Source organism: Acanthaster planci, linkage group LG08, assembly GCF_054643075.1.
Source record: "Acanthaster planci isolate LZ-2023a linkage group LG08, COTS_SCS, whole genome shotgun sequence".
NCBI classification, from domain to species: Eukaryota; Metazoa; Echinodermata; class Asteroidea; order Valvatida; family Acanthasteridae; genus Acanthaster; species Acanthaster planci.
In genome coordinates this window covers 17,661,715-17,681,299 of record NC_141784.1, presented here as the reverse complement: position 1 = coordinate 17,681,299, position 19,585 = coordinate 17,661,715, and the positions used below count along the sequence as shown (strand labels likewise).

The following is a 19,585-nucleotide window of genomic DNA, read 5'->3' as shown; positions in this document are numbered from 1 at the left end:
TCTGAATCCTCACCAGATGTGTCCGGTGGTTATACCCCCTCCATGTTGGGCAGTATTCGCCAGTCCGTCATCGCATCCAACGTGCAAGAGTGCCAGCAGAGAAACAGCTACCGGAGCGTGGACTTCAAGGGGATGTTCTACCTGGCTACGCTGGGTGGCAGCAAAGGTGAGATCACTACACACTTGCCAACTAGGGGTCAAGGAGAGATGGGGGGGGGCAAAACTATGGCTGTCTCTTTATGCAGCCTTTTATGGCCTTTCTGAGGGTTAAGCTAACTCTTGGGAAAAAGGGAAGTGGACTGGGCTCCCAAATTGTGCCAAAAATCCCCTTTCTTACTTATCACAAACCAAAAAAGAAAGAAATACTAGTTGTGTACATTTATTGTTGTTGGGGGAACCCTGTTGACATAAATGCTGATACTCAAGTTGGGCCTACTTATAATGGAACCCTGTTGACATAAATGCTGATACCCAGGTAGGGCCTACTTATAATGGAAGCCTGTTGACATAAATGCTAATACCCAGGTAGGGCCTACTTATAATGGAACCCTGTTGACATAAATGCTAATACCCAGGTAGGGCCTACTTATAATGGAACCCTGTTGACATAAATGCTGATACCCAGGTAGGGCCTACTTATAATGGAACCCAGTTGACATAAATGCAGATACCCAGGTAGGGCCTACTTATTATGGAACCCTGTTGACATAAATGCTGATACCCAGGTAGGGCCTACTTATAATGGAACCCTGTTGACATAAATGCTGATACCCAGGTAGGGCCTACTTATAATGGAACCCTGTTGACATAAATGCTGATACCCAGGTAGGGCCTACTTATAATGGAACCCTGTTGACATATATGCTGATACCCAGGTAGGGCCTACTTATAATGGAAGCCTGTTGACATAAATGCTGATACCCAGGTAGGGCCTACTTATAATGGAACCCTGTTGACATAAATGCTGATACCCAGGTAGGGCCTACTTATAATCCCAATTTCAAAGAAAATAGTGGAAGTGAAGTTGAAACTGCATTCCAATACTGGAAATTCCCCTATGACACATAAATGTACGGTATAATATGGTCTTTCTTTCCACATGGCTTGATTTCGTTTTAATATTTCCCCACAGAAACTTAGAAATTGCATGATCCGAAAACTTACCGAGTAATTTTGTTAACTCCAGTGACAGGTAACCCTTTTTCATAGATTTGATTCCTAGCATTTAGGGCCCGGTAAACAGTTTCCGACAGACAGCGCTATTGTGAATGTCAAGCCTGTCATGTTTGTAAAAGCAGCTCAACACTGTGCACAGCATTCCTGTTGTTTTGCTCATTGAGGAACACTCATTACAACCTGAGGTCAACAATAGGGGGAGGAGGGAGTGATATTTTGTGCTCGGGTGCCCAGGAGCAAAAATGGAAATGATCATAGTCCAGTCAGGCAGACAGGTTGTCCATCAAACTTGAACATACATATTCTGTGAGTTTCCTAGCATGCAGAAGACATCAAGTAGACCTAGTAACAAGATTCCCTGTAAATAAGTAAAAGTTTCAGAAAATTTCAAGGGGAAAAATGCCAAAACATCCAATTTTTAAAAGAATTTTTGACATGAGTAGATAATGTGGGAGACAGTTATGGAAATTGTATGCTGAGCAATTGGGATTGTGTTGTCAGCAGATGTAAATGTCAACCTTACATACTGGAGGTAGCTTGCCACAATCCTTAAATGAAGTCCGTTCAGAGAATCAAAAATGAAATTAGTTTTTTTTTTAAACAAGTAAACTGATGACGCATGACGCACGTCACACACAATATTAATGCCTATTGATTGAAAAGGTGTGTTAATGCGTCATTATCCTGTCAATTTCACGGTGAGATAAAGAATAACAATTACTGGAACTAGATCAATGGCCCACAACTTCCCCGTGCTTGCCTGTATTTATGGGAGTCCCATATGTGTATCTTTCAACCTGCTCACTCCAGCTGCAGGGGTGTGGTTGCTTTGGAGTTCAGGATTTGGGGCCCCTGAACTGTGGATTTTTTTATCGCCCAGGTATTGCCACTTTCTGGCACTTGGTGTAAAGTCTATCAAGAGTTCACATGTGAATCAACAGTTTGGAGAGATTTTATGCCTCATTAGCTCACGTACTTTTTGTTGGCGTCCTTGTAATGACCATCTGCTGGATGCTTCCAGGATTTCCTCTCTTCCAGAAAAATTAATCCTTGCAGCGGAAAATTGAATCAATCTTTTTTTACCAACTGCAAACCTTCAAATAGCGACTGTTAATTCCCTTCACATTTTGCTGACAGTTGAGTTCATCTACACGTTGTGAAAAGTTTCAGTACCATGGCATGCATATACTTTTGGTAATGGGTAATTAGGGATGTATTTGATCAGTTGTGAAACAGTCCAGCATTTATTTTCAAAATGGACTGTTTGGAGATACATACAGTCGATAAGATAAAATGGAGAAAATTCAGTTCCATGTGTTTGGTGGCAGAGTTTCTTTCTCAAAGCATATTATGAGGTGATGAGTGAGCCCAAAGGCAGTTGAACGCATACAGCCACTATGTGGTAATGCAATGAGATACCATAAAGAACTCAAAACCTAGGGCTGATAACCAGCTGTAGTTGGAGGTGACATGTAAGCCCATTCATTTAATTGTGCTTGTATGGGGGATTCTGAACAGTGGATCCCTGGCTCCCTTTACACCAGATCAAACTCCCTAAACATGTGAACCGTTTTTAAAATCTGACAGTTTTGGGTCTCGAAGACAAGATTGGAAACTTTGAAGTGGGGAAGGACTTTGACGCAATCTTAGTGAACCCGACAGTTGCCAACAGTCCCTTTGATGTCTTCCACTCGACGTACTGCGATACAATGGAGGTTCGTCCAGTTTATCACCTTTTATGTTTATTGGTTTGCAATTTTTCAGATGTAGCTTTTTTTTTTACATGGATCCAGAGAAAAGTGCAACCAGTGCACGCCTTTAGCTTTCATGTTTAAAGTTTTCTCTTTTGTTAGAGATATACTTGTAGCTTTTCCTTCTCCCTTGATCTTCTTTCTTGTCCTTAAGTAGGGAAGTACATGTATCTCAAAAATGTTGGGAACATTCGCGCTCCGTGGGAGTGTTCCCAAAGGATCACTAGTATTCCCCTGGAATGTTGAAACCTTGGGGGAAGCAGCATTGTGATGGGTATGCTGTGGTCCTAACCCTTGCTCTTGTTGACACTCCAATGCACTGCAATATTCCCCTTTAAAAAAGTGGCTATGTTTATTACAAGGCCCTCCACTAACGGCCACACCACTTTAAGGGAGAAACTGTGTACACTTCAAGGAATTGCAAAGTAAACTGGAGGTCAACTTGGTCCAGCTGTAAACGCCTAGTGTATTACATTGATCAGCAAAGCTACATGCCACAATCCTCTGGAGTGCACTGGAGTGTACTTCTATTGGGCTGTGCAGTAAAATACTAAGTGCTTGGAAAAACTGACTTGCTGGGGGCTGTCAAAGTAAAGACTACTACTCTGTACTTTTTTATTTACTCTGTACTTTTTTATTACTGGTGGGACCAGTAAGAGATTGGAAAATGCATATTTATTTTGTTTGTTTCAGGGCTCAGTCTTACAATCATTGCCCCAAATGAAAGTACCTTTTCTTTTTTTTATCAGGAATTGGTTTCCTCTGTTCCTATTTAAATGTATGCTTTTTCTTTCTGATTAGGAAAAACACTACTTTTCTATTGCTTTACATGCCTTTTATTTTTGCTGAATTGACTGTTATCTGTGGCAACATTTCTTATGCTTAACATGGAACACCTTTGGCTGCGTGAAACATCAGGAAGCATTCTGCCTTGCAAAGATGTATGTTGCAGCTTGTGCAACCAGTTCGCGTGACAACATTCCTTCCCTTGGCTGTCTTCTTGTTTGTAAGTTTGCACTGGATGCACATTTTGGGGAACTTCCCTGGCATTCTGACACACTGGTGGTTTGGTCCATTGTAGATAGGAACCGGCTGGAGTTTTGGCTGGTAGGCCGGTGCTCCTTCTGCAAATCCCGCAATGAGGGAGGTTGCAATGTTGACGGTGAACATTCTGGTGCTCATCAACGGGCTGTCTTCTGCCTCGCGATGATGCTTATAGCATATGTAGGCATTGACGCGTGAAACGTCAATCAGGTAGTAGAGCAACTTCTTCCACCATGACATTGACTGTCTGCTGCATGTGTGGTAGGAACGGAGCTGGTCTGCCCTGTCCACTCCGCCCATGAACTTTGTGTACGCAATCGCATGGGGCGGGGCTGGTACATCTATCTTCTGTGCCTTCTTCTGTTCTTGTTGCATCACTTTTCTTGAGACAAAATCTGTTGCCTGATCACGATACCCCTGGTGGCAGGTGGATAATAGCGAGACAACCTTAGTGTCTCGCCATAGTACCGCTGTCATCTGGCCTTTCTGGCGGACGTACATCGTCCCTTGTGGCGTTTTCTTCATGCCTGTCATGTGTTTGTGCATGGCAGGATTGATCTTAGCAGAAGTGCTGAAATCAGTTGGTAGGCCAACTGATGATTGCTTCACTGCTCCACATATGTAGGTTTTCTCCTCGAGAAGTGCCTCTGCAAGAGCAGCTGATGTGTAGATTTTGTCACAATAGAACCGGTGGTACCTGCCGAAATATGGCTCTATCATCTGGAGACTTAGATCTTTCATTTTCAGTCCCTTTTCAGTGTGGACATGAAAGTGGTGAGTGTAGCCAGAGTTGGACTCACACACGGCAAAGATTTTGAAGCCTACTTTGGTTGGCTTCAGGGGCATGAAAAACTTCCGTACATTGGATTTGTTTCCCTTGTATTTGACCATGGCCTCATCCAGTGCCAGATCCCAGTGAACGTTGTAGTTCTTACTACATCGCTTGGCAACCTTATCCCACACAATCTGAAGAGGATAGAGAGGGTGACGCTTTCGCCACATATACCAATCTGCCTTCCTCTTGATTCTTGCTGGTCCACGCTGTGGATTTGAACATGCCAAGGATTCAGAGAGCTGGTTAAAACGAGCCATTGTCATTGTCGAGGAGATGAGATTGTTGCGTAGTCCTGGATGCGTTGACCAGTCATCCTCTGCATTTTCGTTGCCGTGGACCCCTTGCAACATTCTAATGCCAAACCAAGCTCGGATTTCAGCTGGAGTTGTCGGTTTGGTGAAGTTTGGTTTAGGTTGGCCAGTTATGTTTGTGTACTTTGAAATCTTCCTGAAGAGGAATAGAGGAAAGTACGACAAGAAATATTCCAATGGGTCATCATTGTCTGGGCGAACCTGCTGAGGACCATAAGGTTTCTTCCCTCTGAATTTATGGATGTGTACTTTTTTCAAACTTCTTGTCCAGCCATGGCGGTCTCTTGGATAGACATGGTCCCCATGTCTTGGTTTTCTCTGGTCATTGTCGGACAAAGGCTCTAGGGTTTTCGTCTTTCGCTTCTTAGGTTGGGTTGGGCCCGGGATTGGCTGAGACAAATCATCTTCATCCTCTTCCTCCTCGTCATCTTCCTCCTCATCTTCCTCCTCATCTTCCTCCTCATCTTCCTCCTCATCTTCCTCCTCATCTTCCTCCTCATCTTCCTCCTCATCTTCCTCCTCATCTTCCTCCTCATCTTCCTCCTCATCTTCCTCCTCATCTTCCTCCTCATCTTCCTCCTCATCTTCCTCCTCATCTTCCTCCTCATCTTCCTCCTCTCCAGATCCATCTTCAGCCATCCCCGCCTCCTCTTCTGTCTCATAATATTCATGGTCAAAATTTCCTCCACCCTTACTACCATGGGTAGCACCACCACTTATAACCTTGCACTCCATCACTGTTATCGTATCAGCTGGAGCCAGCGATGGTCCTGGCTGGGAGCTGTTTTGCTCGTTATCCAAACTGCATTTTTTCTGACATGTTTCTTTCTCATGTCTCTTCCTCTTTCTGCAAAGAAAAATGGTAGAGTAGATTTTATTCTTTGCATGTACATGTATGTGTTACATGTATAAATGAAACAGAGGGAAATCACTGATATGTAGTAGTCAACTGAAAGAAAAAGCGTACATATATAACTAGGAAAAAAGGCCAAGCATCGGTATGTAGAATGTGCACATACCTTCCTTCACTCATTTTGACAGCAAGGCTCTCAAACAGGTCTCGCTCCTGACCTCTCAAACTTGACTGGAGGTTCCACACATCCCGTTGACTCATGTCGGCAATTTCAGGACTCTCAACTTTATGGAAAGGGGATGTACTCTGAAAAAACCTGTTTTTGCAGGTCGTATATAGCCTTACCAACATTGATGTTATGTAATTCTAAGCAATTTCATGCTATATTATAGTGTCATGCTAATTCCAACTCAAGTGTTATGCTAAGTAACATTTTACATCATAAAATGTCACTAATAATAAAAACAGACTATTTTCCCCTCCTAGTGCCCAGTAAAAAAATCCAGGGCTTTCTTTCATTCGTCACATTTCATAATTCACTGTGAACTGACAGTGCCAAGGGTGTCTCAAAAGTAAGTGAACCACTTTACCAGAGAACCCAATTGTCCTCCCTGGCACTCCAGTTGTTGGCATTCATGGGACAACAAGGTTATCCTCCAATGCACTCCACTGGGAGTTTGAAAATCACTCCACTGGTAATGCAAAGAATCCTCCAATGCACTCCAGCTGCAGTGCATTGGCAGGTACTACTGACTGGCATTAAATTGCACTCATAGAGCAAGGGTTAAATGAACGATCATCCGTTCTGGAATGAGAACAAGGCATTTCAAAAGGAACATTCAGGTCATTCCAAATGATGGGTGGCTCCGTGACCGCTTTAATACTTTTCAAAGCAAATACCTGCTGAAAATATGCCCACATTGAGGTTTCCCTCAATTTGAGGCACCCCCACTGCATTTTTTGTAACTTTGTCCCACCCCCCATTTGAAATTTTGAAACATACATGTACACAGCCTACACATTAGCCGCAATTAAATATGCCCTCAGTGCCCTTTTGGTAAAAATATACCCACCTCCATAAATTTCACCCTACATGTGTAGTTGCATCTCTGTGGAGGACTTGCAGGGACTTGTGATTGGCTAACTACATGCACAGTGCTGTCCAGTAATATATCCCATTTTCACAGTCTTCAGAATGGTTAGCCATTGAGCCGCTGAAGATCCCCCTCCCCCAAAAAATAAATCCCTTCAGCTCTACCCCTCCCCACAGACCTGTGTAAATCTTGCAGATATTTGGTCTTGTCATATTTCTGCATGCTCATTCTCTATTGCAGGATGTGGTTCAGAAATTCCTCTATCTAGGTAAGTGTGACATGTTGACATGTACATCTGAAGTAATCCACTTGTTTAATGACATCACATTAACCACTTGTTGCCAGGGACCTGTTTTCGAGCATGAAGGCTTTATACATGAAGCCGGGAACCCGAAATCGGACAAAGGGAACTGGGCCTTGTAACAAAAGACCATACTCAGAACAAAGACCAGGCTGCCGGGCATTACCGACATTTTTTCACTTTCAATAGTGGAGATAATCCAGCCTTGTTTTGAAACAGTATACCACGGTTTAGGGCATTTAGAGCAAGCGGATTACCACCGGGGACAAAAGCACTCACCACCGCAGCAATGAGCCACACAGCACCGCTGTTTGCTAATCTGGCCCCTATTGAAAAGCGGTCAGCAGCACACTGAGCAGGGTTCGTGAACAAAAGAAAGTTATATAACACCGCATAATCTGGGCTCTTTTTACAAGGCTGCAGGCCTGGCTGAAATACTCAGGCATCAATAGATTTTGTCTGTCAGACTAGAGTGGCCACCAGACAGTAATTCGTGTGGGTGTAAACATCCATTAATTGAAATGATGAATTTTTGAAGAATTTTGTAAACTGGAAATCTTGGAAAAGTTCCGTATATGTGCACTGCATATTTCAAACCACCCGGCAGTAAGTAGCAATCAAAACAGCATCAGAAGAGGATTATGGAAAGAAATTGTATGTGCTTTAATCTTTTTCACAGATGAACCTTTCTTCCTCGTGCGTTTAAGAAAGTTTCAAATGAAATCAGGCTGTCCGACTTCTTGGATGGTATATTTCAGGCCTGCCCAGTTGGTTTGCAATTTAATTCGCCTTTCTCCTTTTTTCATTACAGAAATTGTAATTGGCATGTCCTTGTTTCAGAAAAAAATTGACTGGGATTGTTGTACCAAAAGCTGGGATTTTTTTTGCATTTCATGAAGTTGGAATTAGAGACTGAAACTGGAGGTTTGGATTTCAGATGCAAGGGTAGAGCTTTTCCTTGGAACTTATGAAAAACTTGAAGGGCCTGATTGTCATGAGCACCTTTTTGAACAAATTCTGTCAAGTTTAAACACTAAATCCCAGAGAAGATGTTTGTATGGGTTGCTAGACAGGAGGGGGAAAAACATGCCCCTCCCTCTGAAGGGTAGAGCTCACTTGTATAGTTCACATATGGTTTTAATATGCCAGGGACAATAGTAATTGAGTACCTTTTTAAAAGCAGTGCCGAACTCCACCCTTTTGGCATAGGATTGATATTGATGGATTTTGTTTGCAATTCCTGAAGAAAAATATTCAGTTTTCCTTTTAACTCAAAAAAGGTTTTGTTGGAGTTAAGGCCCTTCTTTCACTTAGGTATTCAGTTGTTTATTACTCAATGAATTTTGGTTCAGTAATTTTTTCTCTTTTTTTTGGCTAGGCGATGATCGGAATATTCAAGAGGTTTATGTGGCTGGCAAGAGAGTTATTCCTGCTGAAGACAGGACAGCCTAGAATGAAAGGCAGTTTCTGGAGAGAAGCATTAGGGGTGGGCGAGTCTGACTTGAGTCAGTGACTCGACTTGAGTCAGACTCGAGTCACAAGTTTTGGCAAAGTTCCGTATACATTTTGTAAGATTATGTCATTTATATGCAACTACATATCACCGATGGGGGGTCTGATTGGCTCATCCCTCAAGTTGTACACATTTTGTACAATCTTTGATATTGACACCGGATATTGCAGAAAGGCTATCAAATAAGGGTGCCTGATAAAACGTTATGGGAGTGGCAGGGGGTGACGACCGTGTACTGTGTGCAGTGAAGGGAAAGCTGACTGGGAAGAGCAATGTAAGTCCAACTTGATCCAAGTCTAGCTTGTTACGAGAACCAGTGATGCCTTGAGGGTTTTCCCACGAGTCTCAGCTTCGTAGGGTATCAGCTAATGTTACTTAGTAAACTACCAATTTTCAATGGAATCTGTGCAAAATGCAAATGGAACGTGGCTTAGCATAGGAGCTTTGACTGAGTATGGGTGCACAGGAGTTAATGTGCTCATTAACTCCTGTGCACACATACCCAGTGGCTTTGCATGGGAAGATCTGTTGTCTAATGCTAGGTCTAGGTCTTCACTCCATTAGAAATGTGTGGAGATGCGTAGACAATAGACCTAGCCGTAGCTCTGGAAGCCTGTTTCGGACACGGCCATAACATGACATGAGCTTGGCGAATGGTATATGGTACCAGTTTTCCTTAAAATGAACACAAAACCATCACCTTTTTTTTGCATTAGGTGCACTTCCGTCATTAACTAGCAGGCTCTGTAGTTTTATTATCATGGCTGGTGGTGTGCAGAGAGTCTCTGTCATGTTTATACTCTCCTGTCATTTTGATTCTGGCTTTTTCTTGTCGACTTCATTTGGCTTGTCAGTATATATTCTCATGTGACAATAAACGAGGGGCCCTCATAGGCACGATAGAGTTTCTGCATCAGGGTTTTGATGAAATGACCACGCAGGTTTAGGTGGTGGTGCAGGTCCACTGGATTTAGCCAGTCAGGAGACAGTATGTGAGCAGATGAAGCCTGTGCTTCATGTTCACCGACTTATTCTGGCCAGAATTATGGAATGTCTAAATCCGAAATTGTCTACATTGTGACAGAGTGAAAAGGTACTATGCTGAATAGCCATTCAGAGTTTTTTGTAAAAATAGGAAGATTTTACTTTTTTTGGTGAATGGCTATTCAGAGTTGTTTTTCAAAATAAGTAAGATTTTACTTTTTTATATATATAAGTTACAAATTTAAAGGAGAAGATACATGTATATATATTTAAAAGTTAACTTACATGTTTTAAGGACGGATGTGAGAAAAACTAGAGCTGTTGTTACAAGGAAGGAAACAGGATTTAAACAGTGTTAGGTTTTACTGTAATAAAATAACGAAGGCTTTCTAATCCAAAGTCAGTTTATATCTATGTACTGCATGTTCCTTTGGCTCAGGGACTTTGAAATCGTCCAACAGATACGACAGTGGCTTCCAAGGAAAAATATAAAAACTGATCTCATGGAACACACAATCATCTATTACATGTATAGGTTATGTACCTGCACATCCAATAGCTTGTCTTCGTGAGGTGCCAATTTCCAAGTCAAGTGTGTTTTGGGTCACAATTAAGCCTTTATTTAATTACTTATCATGATTATAGTAGCATCTCTATGAACATTATGTAACAAAACTTACGTGAAGTACATTTTGTAATACAGATACAATAACATTGGAAGCAGAAGATTAAAAATTAAAATTCCAGTAACCCAAAATCTTTTCCTTACCACTGGATATAGATGTACATGTAATTATGTCAATGCTGCGTGGCCTCAAAGGCTTTTGGCAAGTGACTCATCAATGTTAACACAGGTTTGTTGTGAACTCAGGGGAACGACGTGCCAAAGATTGTAGCTACATGTAATTAAAAATGGAATGATGTATTACATTTCTGAATACTGTAATTAATATTCATTGGTCCTCAATGGTTTCTCTTTATTTTGTAAATATGTAACCTTTGACCCTAAAAGAGCAGGGAGGATTGCCCCTCTTCAAAATTTCTCAGATATCGTCAGACAGCTCTTCATTTCATCGCGCCAAGCCTTCAGCGTTTTTCCACTAATGTATTGCACCAATTTTTATCAAAATCGTACATTTCCACTTTTGCCAGAACAGGCGGGCCAAAAATGTCGACAGTGGAAACACGGACTGGGCTCAATAGACACTCATTGTGGGCGTCTTTAGATGCATCCCATGTGTAAAAATATTGGTCATGGAAATTCAGTGACGTCTGTTCCCCCCCCCCTCATCATTGTAGCGCTGCCTTGCACTTACTATACACTGGCACAGCATCCAGAGCCACACAACATGAACAGGGCAAGTGGTGTGTTGCTGTAACCTCTCATGTACAATTGCAAAGGTTGCAACAAGGGAAGGTTGACGCTACATGAACCCAATTCATTTCAGGAGGAATGAATTGAGACGTTACAACTTCAATCTTTTTGACATGGGTGGGTGTTAAGCTATTTTCCAGGCCACAACGCTGGCAGCTGTTTAGTATAAAATGAGCTTGGGGGGGTGATAATATTCCTCCATGCCATCTCCCTGACTTGGAAAAAGAAATCAGAATCTTATTGAATTCTCAATGGGAGATTTGGGGATGCTGGTGGCAACTGACATATCGGCCTTTTTCACAGCTCAGAACTGGCAAAAAGGACTTGTACATCTTCTGCCACCATCAGTTTCCCATTCGAGTGAGACCAGTCGTAGTACAGTTGCAGCCTAGTTGCACTGTTTGGCTCCCGCTGGGATTAGTGCGAATAAGGCCCTTCATTTTTAATTTATTCTTGCCAATAAGTGCAAACTGCAATTCGGAGTTGGCCTTCCCCTCCCCTAAAAAATTTGAAATACAGTTGTATGTTACAGATGGATAACTCCTATATGATGTAAGACTACTCTAACCGACAAATGAATAAAAAAATATTAAGGCAAGAAATTTTAACAGAAACAGCTATTTTACAAGTTCTTAACAAAAAAAGTGTACCTATTTCATGAGTATGGGAACAATGCCTTTTGTTAATATAAGGTTCAAGGAAACACAAAAATATTTATTTAAATTCCAAAAGTTCTCAAAAATATAATTTTTAAAAATGGCTTTGGTAAGGAAGAAAAAAGTTTAGTTTATGACACACACATAGCACTAAATACGTATGTTTTCATAAGGGAATAACTTCTTGCCACTAAAAGTTGAACAAGTTTTCTACGTCAGGTTTGGTAATTCATATTTTGTGAAGCAAGACCTGTTACAAATGTTGAAAGCTTAAAGTCCACCACATGTTTGATGATGGAAAATATTGCTGGAAAGATAAATATAAATACGTGCAATCTGTTCGTATGGACAGGGAAGGATTTTTGTTTCAGTAAACTTTGCATAGCCAAACTGTTTGTGCAAATTGTACATCACTGCCTGGACATCATTTGAAAGGGCCAATTCTGTGGACCTCTTCAGCAGAAAATACTTCTGTGCCTGAAGTTGGGTCCATACCTGAAATCTGTGCTGTTAAACTGGGCAACCTACATGTACTGGCTGTGTCCGGATGTCTTGGCTGCAGCAGTCTGTAACACACTTGTCTGTGGGAAATGGAGTCAGCCGCTAGCCAACGGCTTCCCTCAATGCCTGTGCCACTCCTTGATGCTGCAGCCAAGACTTTCAGGCACTGGCAAGCCATGAGGATGCTTTTTTTGCGTGGCTTTGGTTCTTGCAAATTCTTGCAAGTTTGTCGCCGAATGTTCACCCTGGCTTTTGATAAGTAACTTTGCGAATACGATAGCATCATTTATAAACTGAGCCAGCTTCAAACATTTCACAAGGCGCATGTAAGCAAGTCTCTCATCTGAATATCCGAGGCATTTAAGTACCACTTTCTGTTCGACTCAAGATGGTGTTTCCTTCCACCCATTTACCCTCAAATACCAAGCACTATGAGTAGACCTCATTTGGAGCAAAACATCCACCCTGAATTTCAATAAGTATCTTTGTAAATATGATAATTATATTCACGTACTGTACACAAGGCACGTATAAAATCTCTCAACAGAATCTTGGGACGTTAAGGCCTTTCAGAAGTGTATGGCTATATTTGGGAGTTATATATTCTTTGGGAGTGAAAGGGAAATCCCCAAATAGCCATCTTTCTATAACTATTTTGCTTCCCGGCTACTGAGTGGGGGTGGGTGCAAGAAATAAGATTCCTGTCTTGCCAAGTAATGTCCTTAACCACAACAGGTAAGTACATGTAGCCTAAATCCTTCAGAATCCAAAATCTGCCGTTGAGAAGTTTTGAGGGATTCACAGATATGCTCTTTACAGAAATTAAAAGTTTTCACATCACTGTGACTATAGTGTCTGTGAAGAGTACTTTCTGGACGTTTATATTTGTGATGTGCCAAAATCTTGCAGCTCTGGGCTGGGCTCGGCCGTAAGAAGGCAAAATGACCAAAAATGATGTGTTGTTTTCTACAATTTTTGATTTTACAGATTGGGGACTTGAAATATGTCTAAAATATCCTGAACTTCAATTTCCAAACTTTACCCTTACAGATTACCTGTTGCTTTTTTAAAATAGCTTAAATTATAACCCAACACCGTAACCCCTAAATCTTAGGCAATTCATTTTCCCCTCTGTGACATCTTGCACCTCAAATGAACTTTATTTTGCCAAAGAACGTTCACTTTCCAAAGTTAATCCTTCACCGTAAGGAGATTTCTTTTGAAAAAAAAAATCAGACTACAAAATGACCTTCACCCCCAAAAAACCCAAAATAGAAAACACAGTTTTGGCCAGCTGCCCAGAAAACTCAGATTTAAAAGAACATCTGACGTTTTTCCCTTGAAATACAGGTAAGTACTGCCGTTTATAACACCTGATCATCTTGACAATCACCAAACTCTACACTTGTCCTCACGATTCATAGGACTTCCTACAGGGCAGTTGAATGCTTCACTGAACTCTGGCATATTCGACATGGCACCCATGACTCTGACGAGGGGGGGAGAGGAAAAAAAAGGAAAATGAATTTATTTCCAATTCTACCGGGTACCTTCTGAAATGGTTGTCAGCTGACGCAATTCAAGAACAAGCCACTGGTTCATTACAGTAATTCCTAAAAGGCATTTGCAAGGTAAAGATATTTGCTTAATAGCAAAATTGCAACAACGGGTTACCAGGCACAATGTCACTGGATTCATGGTGTCGGTGACTGGTACTTGACTGATTTCACTCTGTAATTTCACTCCGGGAGGTCAAGGTAGTTTTGTTCTTTAACAAGTCACTTTAACCCTATTCAGACTGGGCTTTTTAGGAGCTTGTTTTCAGGGCGGGGGGGGCATCAGTTTTCTCCACAACCTCAAAAATGGAATGCCTGACTGACATGAAATTTAATACAGTGGTAGAATAATAGCATGTAAGTTGATATCATGTTCATTAATCCATCATGCGCATATTAATTAGTGAAGTATATTTCAAGTAGCTTAATCGCTTATATTATAGTTACTTATTCCCCACACAAACATTCCTGATACTTCAGGTCCCTGTGGAGAGTACGCAGCTCAACGCAGCTATTTTTAGTTGCAAATGGCGAAACAAACACAGCAACCATCCCTGCCATCAAAGGTACCTATTAATATCTCTGGGTGGAGACAAAAGTGGGAGTAAAGTGACTTGCCCGATGTCACAGCTACTGAATTCGAACCTCCGACCCTATGTTTGGGAGTTCAAAACTCTAACCACTATAGGCCAAATGCCTCCACACTTTTCTTGTACATCATCCATACCCCTACCTGAATCTATCGCTGGCGTGCGGATCGGTGTAGACCATGAGCTGGGCATGCTCCGGTGTGTAGTAGCTGCACCAGACCTGGGCCATGCCCAGGAACAACTCCTGGTTGGCGGTCAGGTTGAGCTGCAGCTTCAGGTCCTCGGGGTTGTCCTGCCGCCAGTTCTGGTAGGCCATGTAGGCAATCTTCAACCCCCCATTGTCGGCTATGTTCTCGCCCAGGGTGAAATGGCCGTCCAGCTGTTTGAGGTTACAGTAACGGTGGAGATGGAAGTCAAGTCAGCGACACAAGTCGATCCAAAGTCAGGTCCGCAGGTCAACTTACAAGTCAGTTCACAAATCAGAGGTCAGAATCAAAGAGATGACCAATGACAACGGAATGCCTTTGGGCAAGTTTGATTAGTGACAAACGGTCAATTAAATGGTCAATTTTGACTGGTAACCAATGCATTAAATATATAACGGGCATCAGGGAAAATTGACCAGTGGTTAACAAATTGTCGCTGATCGAACTCGCCCTTTAACGAGTTGAATGAAGACGGCATGGCTCGTGACTGACATGTGGTGACTTGCACCTGACCCGATCACAACTCTAGAGTAAAGGGAGCATTACTCAGCTAAGTAACAGCTGGCAACAATTGAGCATCTACAGAAAACAGACGTAGCCGTCAGTCAATATGGCTTCAATGGGCACATCTGGTATCCGAGCCACAGCCAAGTAACACAGACACAGCCTTTGACAGTGCTTAACAACCACCACAATCAGGGGTGAGACTGGAGGACGATAAAATAACCCCAAAATAATCACCAGATGTCTTGATGGAGCTGTAGCATCCCAGGGTCCATGTATACATTTGTGTTTGCCTTACCCAAACCAACCAAGAATTGACCTCTGACCTTTGTAATTTCACCTTTGGGTCACTGCTTGGGAGTTCCCTCTTATTATCTACATGTATCTGATGGGGATGCCAGTCATGTTCTTGTCCAGAGCCTCAAAACAAGACCGGTAAAGCCTGAACATACCTTGTTAATGCCTGAAATTGGCCCATCATTTCAAATGAAAAAGCCTGAAATGAGGCTTTTGCCTGAAAACTGGCAACCTAACACACAGAGCTGTGTAATTTGATTGGTGGAACTCCCATCATGTGACATTTATTGTTACTGCCCTGACATGCCAGAGTTCTAAATGTAGCCTTTGCCCACAGAGAATGAGATGTACGATTCAATAGTTAAGATCATCACTGTGCAGCTTTTAAACACCCAAACTACATGTATTTACATGTATGATCAGCAGAGCGCCATAGGCCAAAACCTGGGGAGAAGGTTGTGACCCGATTGTGCCATTTGTGCCACTCAAGTTGCACACCAGCACTCACAATCATGGCAGTGACGTCTACAAATGCACAGCCAGGCTTGACTTTCAAACATTCGCATCAATTTTGCATATTGATATTAAGGACTTAATCAATGCAGTAGACTCTAATCTGTCAGTTATATGTATATAAAACAGAATTTGTGTGACTTTAAACTATGATACACCAGGAGGGAATTTTCGCAAGGTAAACTCTCGACTTTTATTCCCCTTGTAAAATTGAAAAGTCCAATTTCACCTCTTATCCCTCTGAGCCACTCTATATTTGGATACTGAACTACAAGTACACATATCTGCAATGTGTACATCTTAACCACTACCAGCCGGGGACTCCGAAATCAGAGCCGTATGGTTTATATGTGTGGCTGGGGTCTCCAAACTCGGACAAAGGAAACAGGGCCCTGTAACAAAAGACCGAACTCCGAACAAAAGACCAGGCTGCTGGGCATTACCGGCATTTTTCACTCTCAAAAGTGGTGATAATCCAGCATTATTTTGAAACCGTATACCAGAGTCGGTATTTAGAGCAAGCGGATTACCACCGGGGACAAAAGCTCTCCAACACCGCAGCGATGAGCCACATAGCAACGCTGCATGCTAATCGTGCCCCAATTGAAAAGAGGTCAGCAGTGCACTGAGCCAGGTTCGTGAACAAAAGACAGTTGTATAACACCGCACAATCTGGGCTCTGTTTACAAGGCTACAGGCCTGGCTGAAATTCGGTCGTCAATGAAGGTCACCTGTCAACTTACAGTAGTGCCCAAAGATTACTCTGTGCGGCTATAAACGACTGTTAAATGGAATGATGAATTGTTGAAAGATTTTGAAAACAGAAAAAATGATAGTCATGCCGGCCCAGCATCCTCAACGTTGAAAAATGCCCCGGCACGAAGTGGTTAAGCTATGCTCACATTGGAATTTTTTTGGGTAAAACCTACGAAGATGGTTGTCAATTGATAAAATCAAATCAAACGCAGACAGCTAATAAATTATCAAAATTTCCAAGTTTACTAACCAAGGGGTTATTAACCAAAAATGATATATTTTCAAGCGTTGGCCACTCATCCAACACTCAAAAGTGGCTCTGGCAACTTCCGATTCATTTCATCAAAGCAACTCATTTTCACAGAGATGTCTCTCACTTACAGTGCTCATCACACCCACCCAGATACTCACTTCTAACCCTTGGCCCCATGCACTTACATTCACCCCGTGCTCCTCGTAAGCTGAGTACTGCTTCTCCATGCACTCAGATCGCTCCACGTAAGCCGAGGCCGACATGTTCTCCCACCAGTCGTCCAGGTTGCCAAACTTGTCAAACTTCCGACCCTGGTTGTCAAAGCCGTGGGTCAGCTCGTGGCCCATGATCATGCCGATGGCTCCGAAATTCATGGACCTAAATTGGATTGAAATTCACAATGAAAACAATTGTCACTCAAAGATTAAAGTAAAAGCAGAGAGAAATCTTGAGGAAGACCGTGGGTGTCAAAGTAAAAATTTTAGCTCATGTATGGTCACAAATTTCGGCGGACGGACTCGAGTACTTCTGTGCTCATGTTGAAATTTGTGACATCATCAATACACAGGCATGCGCTTGTCATTTATATCAGTTCATCCCTTAATTACCGATCTTACTATTTGCTCTTGCAAAATGAAATCTTTGCCTGGGGTTGAACCTAAATTAGCCTAGGCAGATTGAGTTTTGACTGGAACTTGGCAACCTTGTCCCCAGCAGTTACTTTATTTTTGGCATAGCTTCAAACAGTAACCCCTGGAAAGGAAACGGTCATCCTCACTTTATCTTGTGAGCTTGGTGTTTAGAATTTTAATGTTCATTACATGATTTTCTTGCTGTGAATTATTACATAAACTTTCCCTGTTAAACAATCCTGTCACCCATTTCGTTTACTGATTGGATGAGATTTTAACTTCATATCTTTGAAAATTCATGCCCTCCAATAAAACATGCTGTGAAGAACCGACTCTGTGTTAATACCAGACACCACACGCTAAAACAAACACTGATTAACAGCACGGTCAGGCACCACACTATTCCTCATGAAGATACGTATCCAAAATTTTTGAATGTACCAATGATCCAATATCAGGGTGAGAGCAGGTAGCCATGGGGGTGCACTGCTCGACACATGGGGACAAGGTTGGTAATTTGGCAGATTTAAACCAAGAGGAAGAAGTATGTTTTTATGCCCCGCCAGTGAGAAACTCTTGAGAAACGACCTCTGTAGAAGCCTTCTAACTCACATTGGCACGTCATTGTTGAAGAATGGCGCCTGCAGAATTCCAGAGGGGAAGACCATTTGATTCAGGGAAGCACTGTAGTAGGCATTGACATCAGCCGGGGCCATGCTCCATCTAGGAATAGATACCCAAGTAAGAATACACGTTCAATCTAAGCAAAGTCATCAAAGAAATGCACACGAATGCCTGACAAATCTTTGACTAATGCAAAATTTGAGAAGATTTTTTTACCTAGTCTTGTCAACAGGGGTGCCGAAATCCTTCAGCGACTTGTAGTGGAAAAACTTCATGATGTTCACCATGTTGTCAAACTTGTTTGCGGTCGAAATGTTCAGCTGTAAAACAAAAGGCAAAATTCACCTCCAACAGAAATCATTATGACTCACTTGTGAAGAAATCATTATGACTCACTTGTTAAGAAATCATTATGACTCACTTGTGAAGAAATCATTATGACTCACTCGTGAAAAAGCCTGAAAAAATAAATTACATTACCTGTGTAGAAAAAACATTCCTCCGTAAAGGAAAAAGCCTATTTGAAATCACGATAATAATCGAAATAATAATTTTCTTTTCATATCGAGTATCGAATCAGGCCTTTTTTTCTTATATCGAAATATTAAGAAATCTGATATTACTCTTTACTTCCACTTCTAAGTTATTAAAGCGTAAACCGCAATGCATCTAGCGGATTTCCTAGTGCTTTACATTGTGCACGATTATTTAGGCCATGTGACTCTGGGGACTTCCAACTCGATTGTGAGGATGGGTCACGTATATCCAGCTCAATATACCGGTATCAAATCCAGGACCTGTTTAGAGAAGACCTTCATGCCAATATCAGTAAAGCCTCATCTCGAGACCTACCCATCCCCCTCCCAAACAATGGTGGTGGAATGATGTTCAAAGTGGGAGAGAAGGCCAGTCGAAGTCCCACCCCATTATGGGACCTACAAAAAGTGGGGGGGGGGCATGGCCTCTGCCACCAGTGTCTCCAAACCTCTGAAGCACAACCCCTTCCAGTTCTAACACCACTGACGACGCAGCTTACCCCACGGTAGTACTCGTCCAGCTGTACCGGGTCCAAGATCCAATCGGGGAAGCCTATCTTGTCTTTCACAGCCCGGGCCTTGTCCTCGGCACGGGCCCTGGTCTTGTCGTCCATCCACTCCACCAGCGGCAGGTTCTGCAAGAAGGCTTCACGGATATCCTCGATCAACTCCAGGGCCTGGCATGGAGAGAGAAGACATTCATAAGTGAGGCCTGAAAATGAAA

The 19,585-nt window shown here is 42.2% G+C and overlaps 2 protein-coding genes across 7 annotated transcripts in view; one reads left to right on the top strand and one right to left on the bottom strand.

Moving 5' to 3' along the window:
• gda (guanine deaminase) overlaps positions 1–10,812 on the top strand; it is a 25,431-nt gene extending 14,619 nt beyond the window's left edge. For all 3 annotated transcript variants that reach the window (XM_087139579.1, XM_022250440.2, XM_022250441.2), the window contains exons 10-13: positions 17–166; positions 2,764–2,891; positions 7,305–7,332; positions 8,744–10,812. In XM_087139579.1, coding sequence (XP_086995705.1) covers positions 17–166; positions 2,764–2,891; positions 7,305–7,332; positions 8,744–8,817 — 380 coding nt within the window. In that variant the 3' untranslated portion in view covers positions 8,818–10,812. The remainder of the gene's footprint in view (positions 1–16; positions 167–2,763; positions 2,892–7,304; positions 7,333–8,743) is intronic.
• Positions 10,458–19,585, bottom strand: part of LOC110987588 (endothelin-converting enzyme homolog) — a 25,509-nt gene continuing 16,381 nt past the window's right edge. For all 4 annotated transcript variants that reach the window (XM_022250434.2, XM_022250435.2, XM_022250439.2 and 1 more), the window contains 6 exons: positions 19,362–19,538; positions 18,542–18,645; positions 18,314–18,424; positions 17,255–17,447; positions 14,684–14,919; positions 10,458–13,883 (listed from right to left, as the gene is read on the bottom strand). In XM_022250434.2, coding sequence (XP_022106126.2) covers positions 13,784–13,883; positions 14,684–14,919; positions 17,255–17,447; positions 18,314–18,424; positions 18,542–18,645; positions 19,362–19,538 — 921 coding nt within the window. In that variant the 3' untranslated portion in view covers positions 10,458–13,783. The remainder of the gene's footprint in view (positions 13,884–14,683; positions 14,920–17,254; positions 17,448–18,313; positions 18,425–18,541; positions 18,646–19,361; positions 19,539–19,585) is intronic.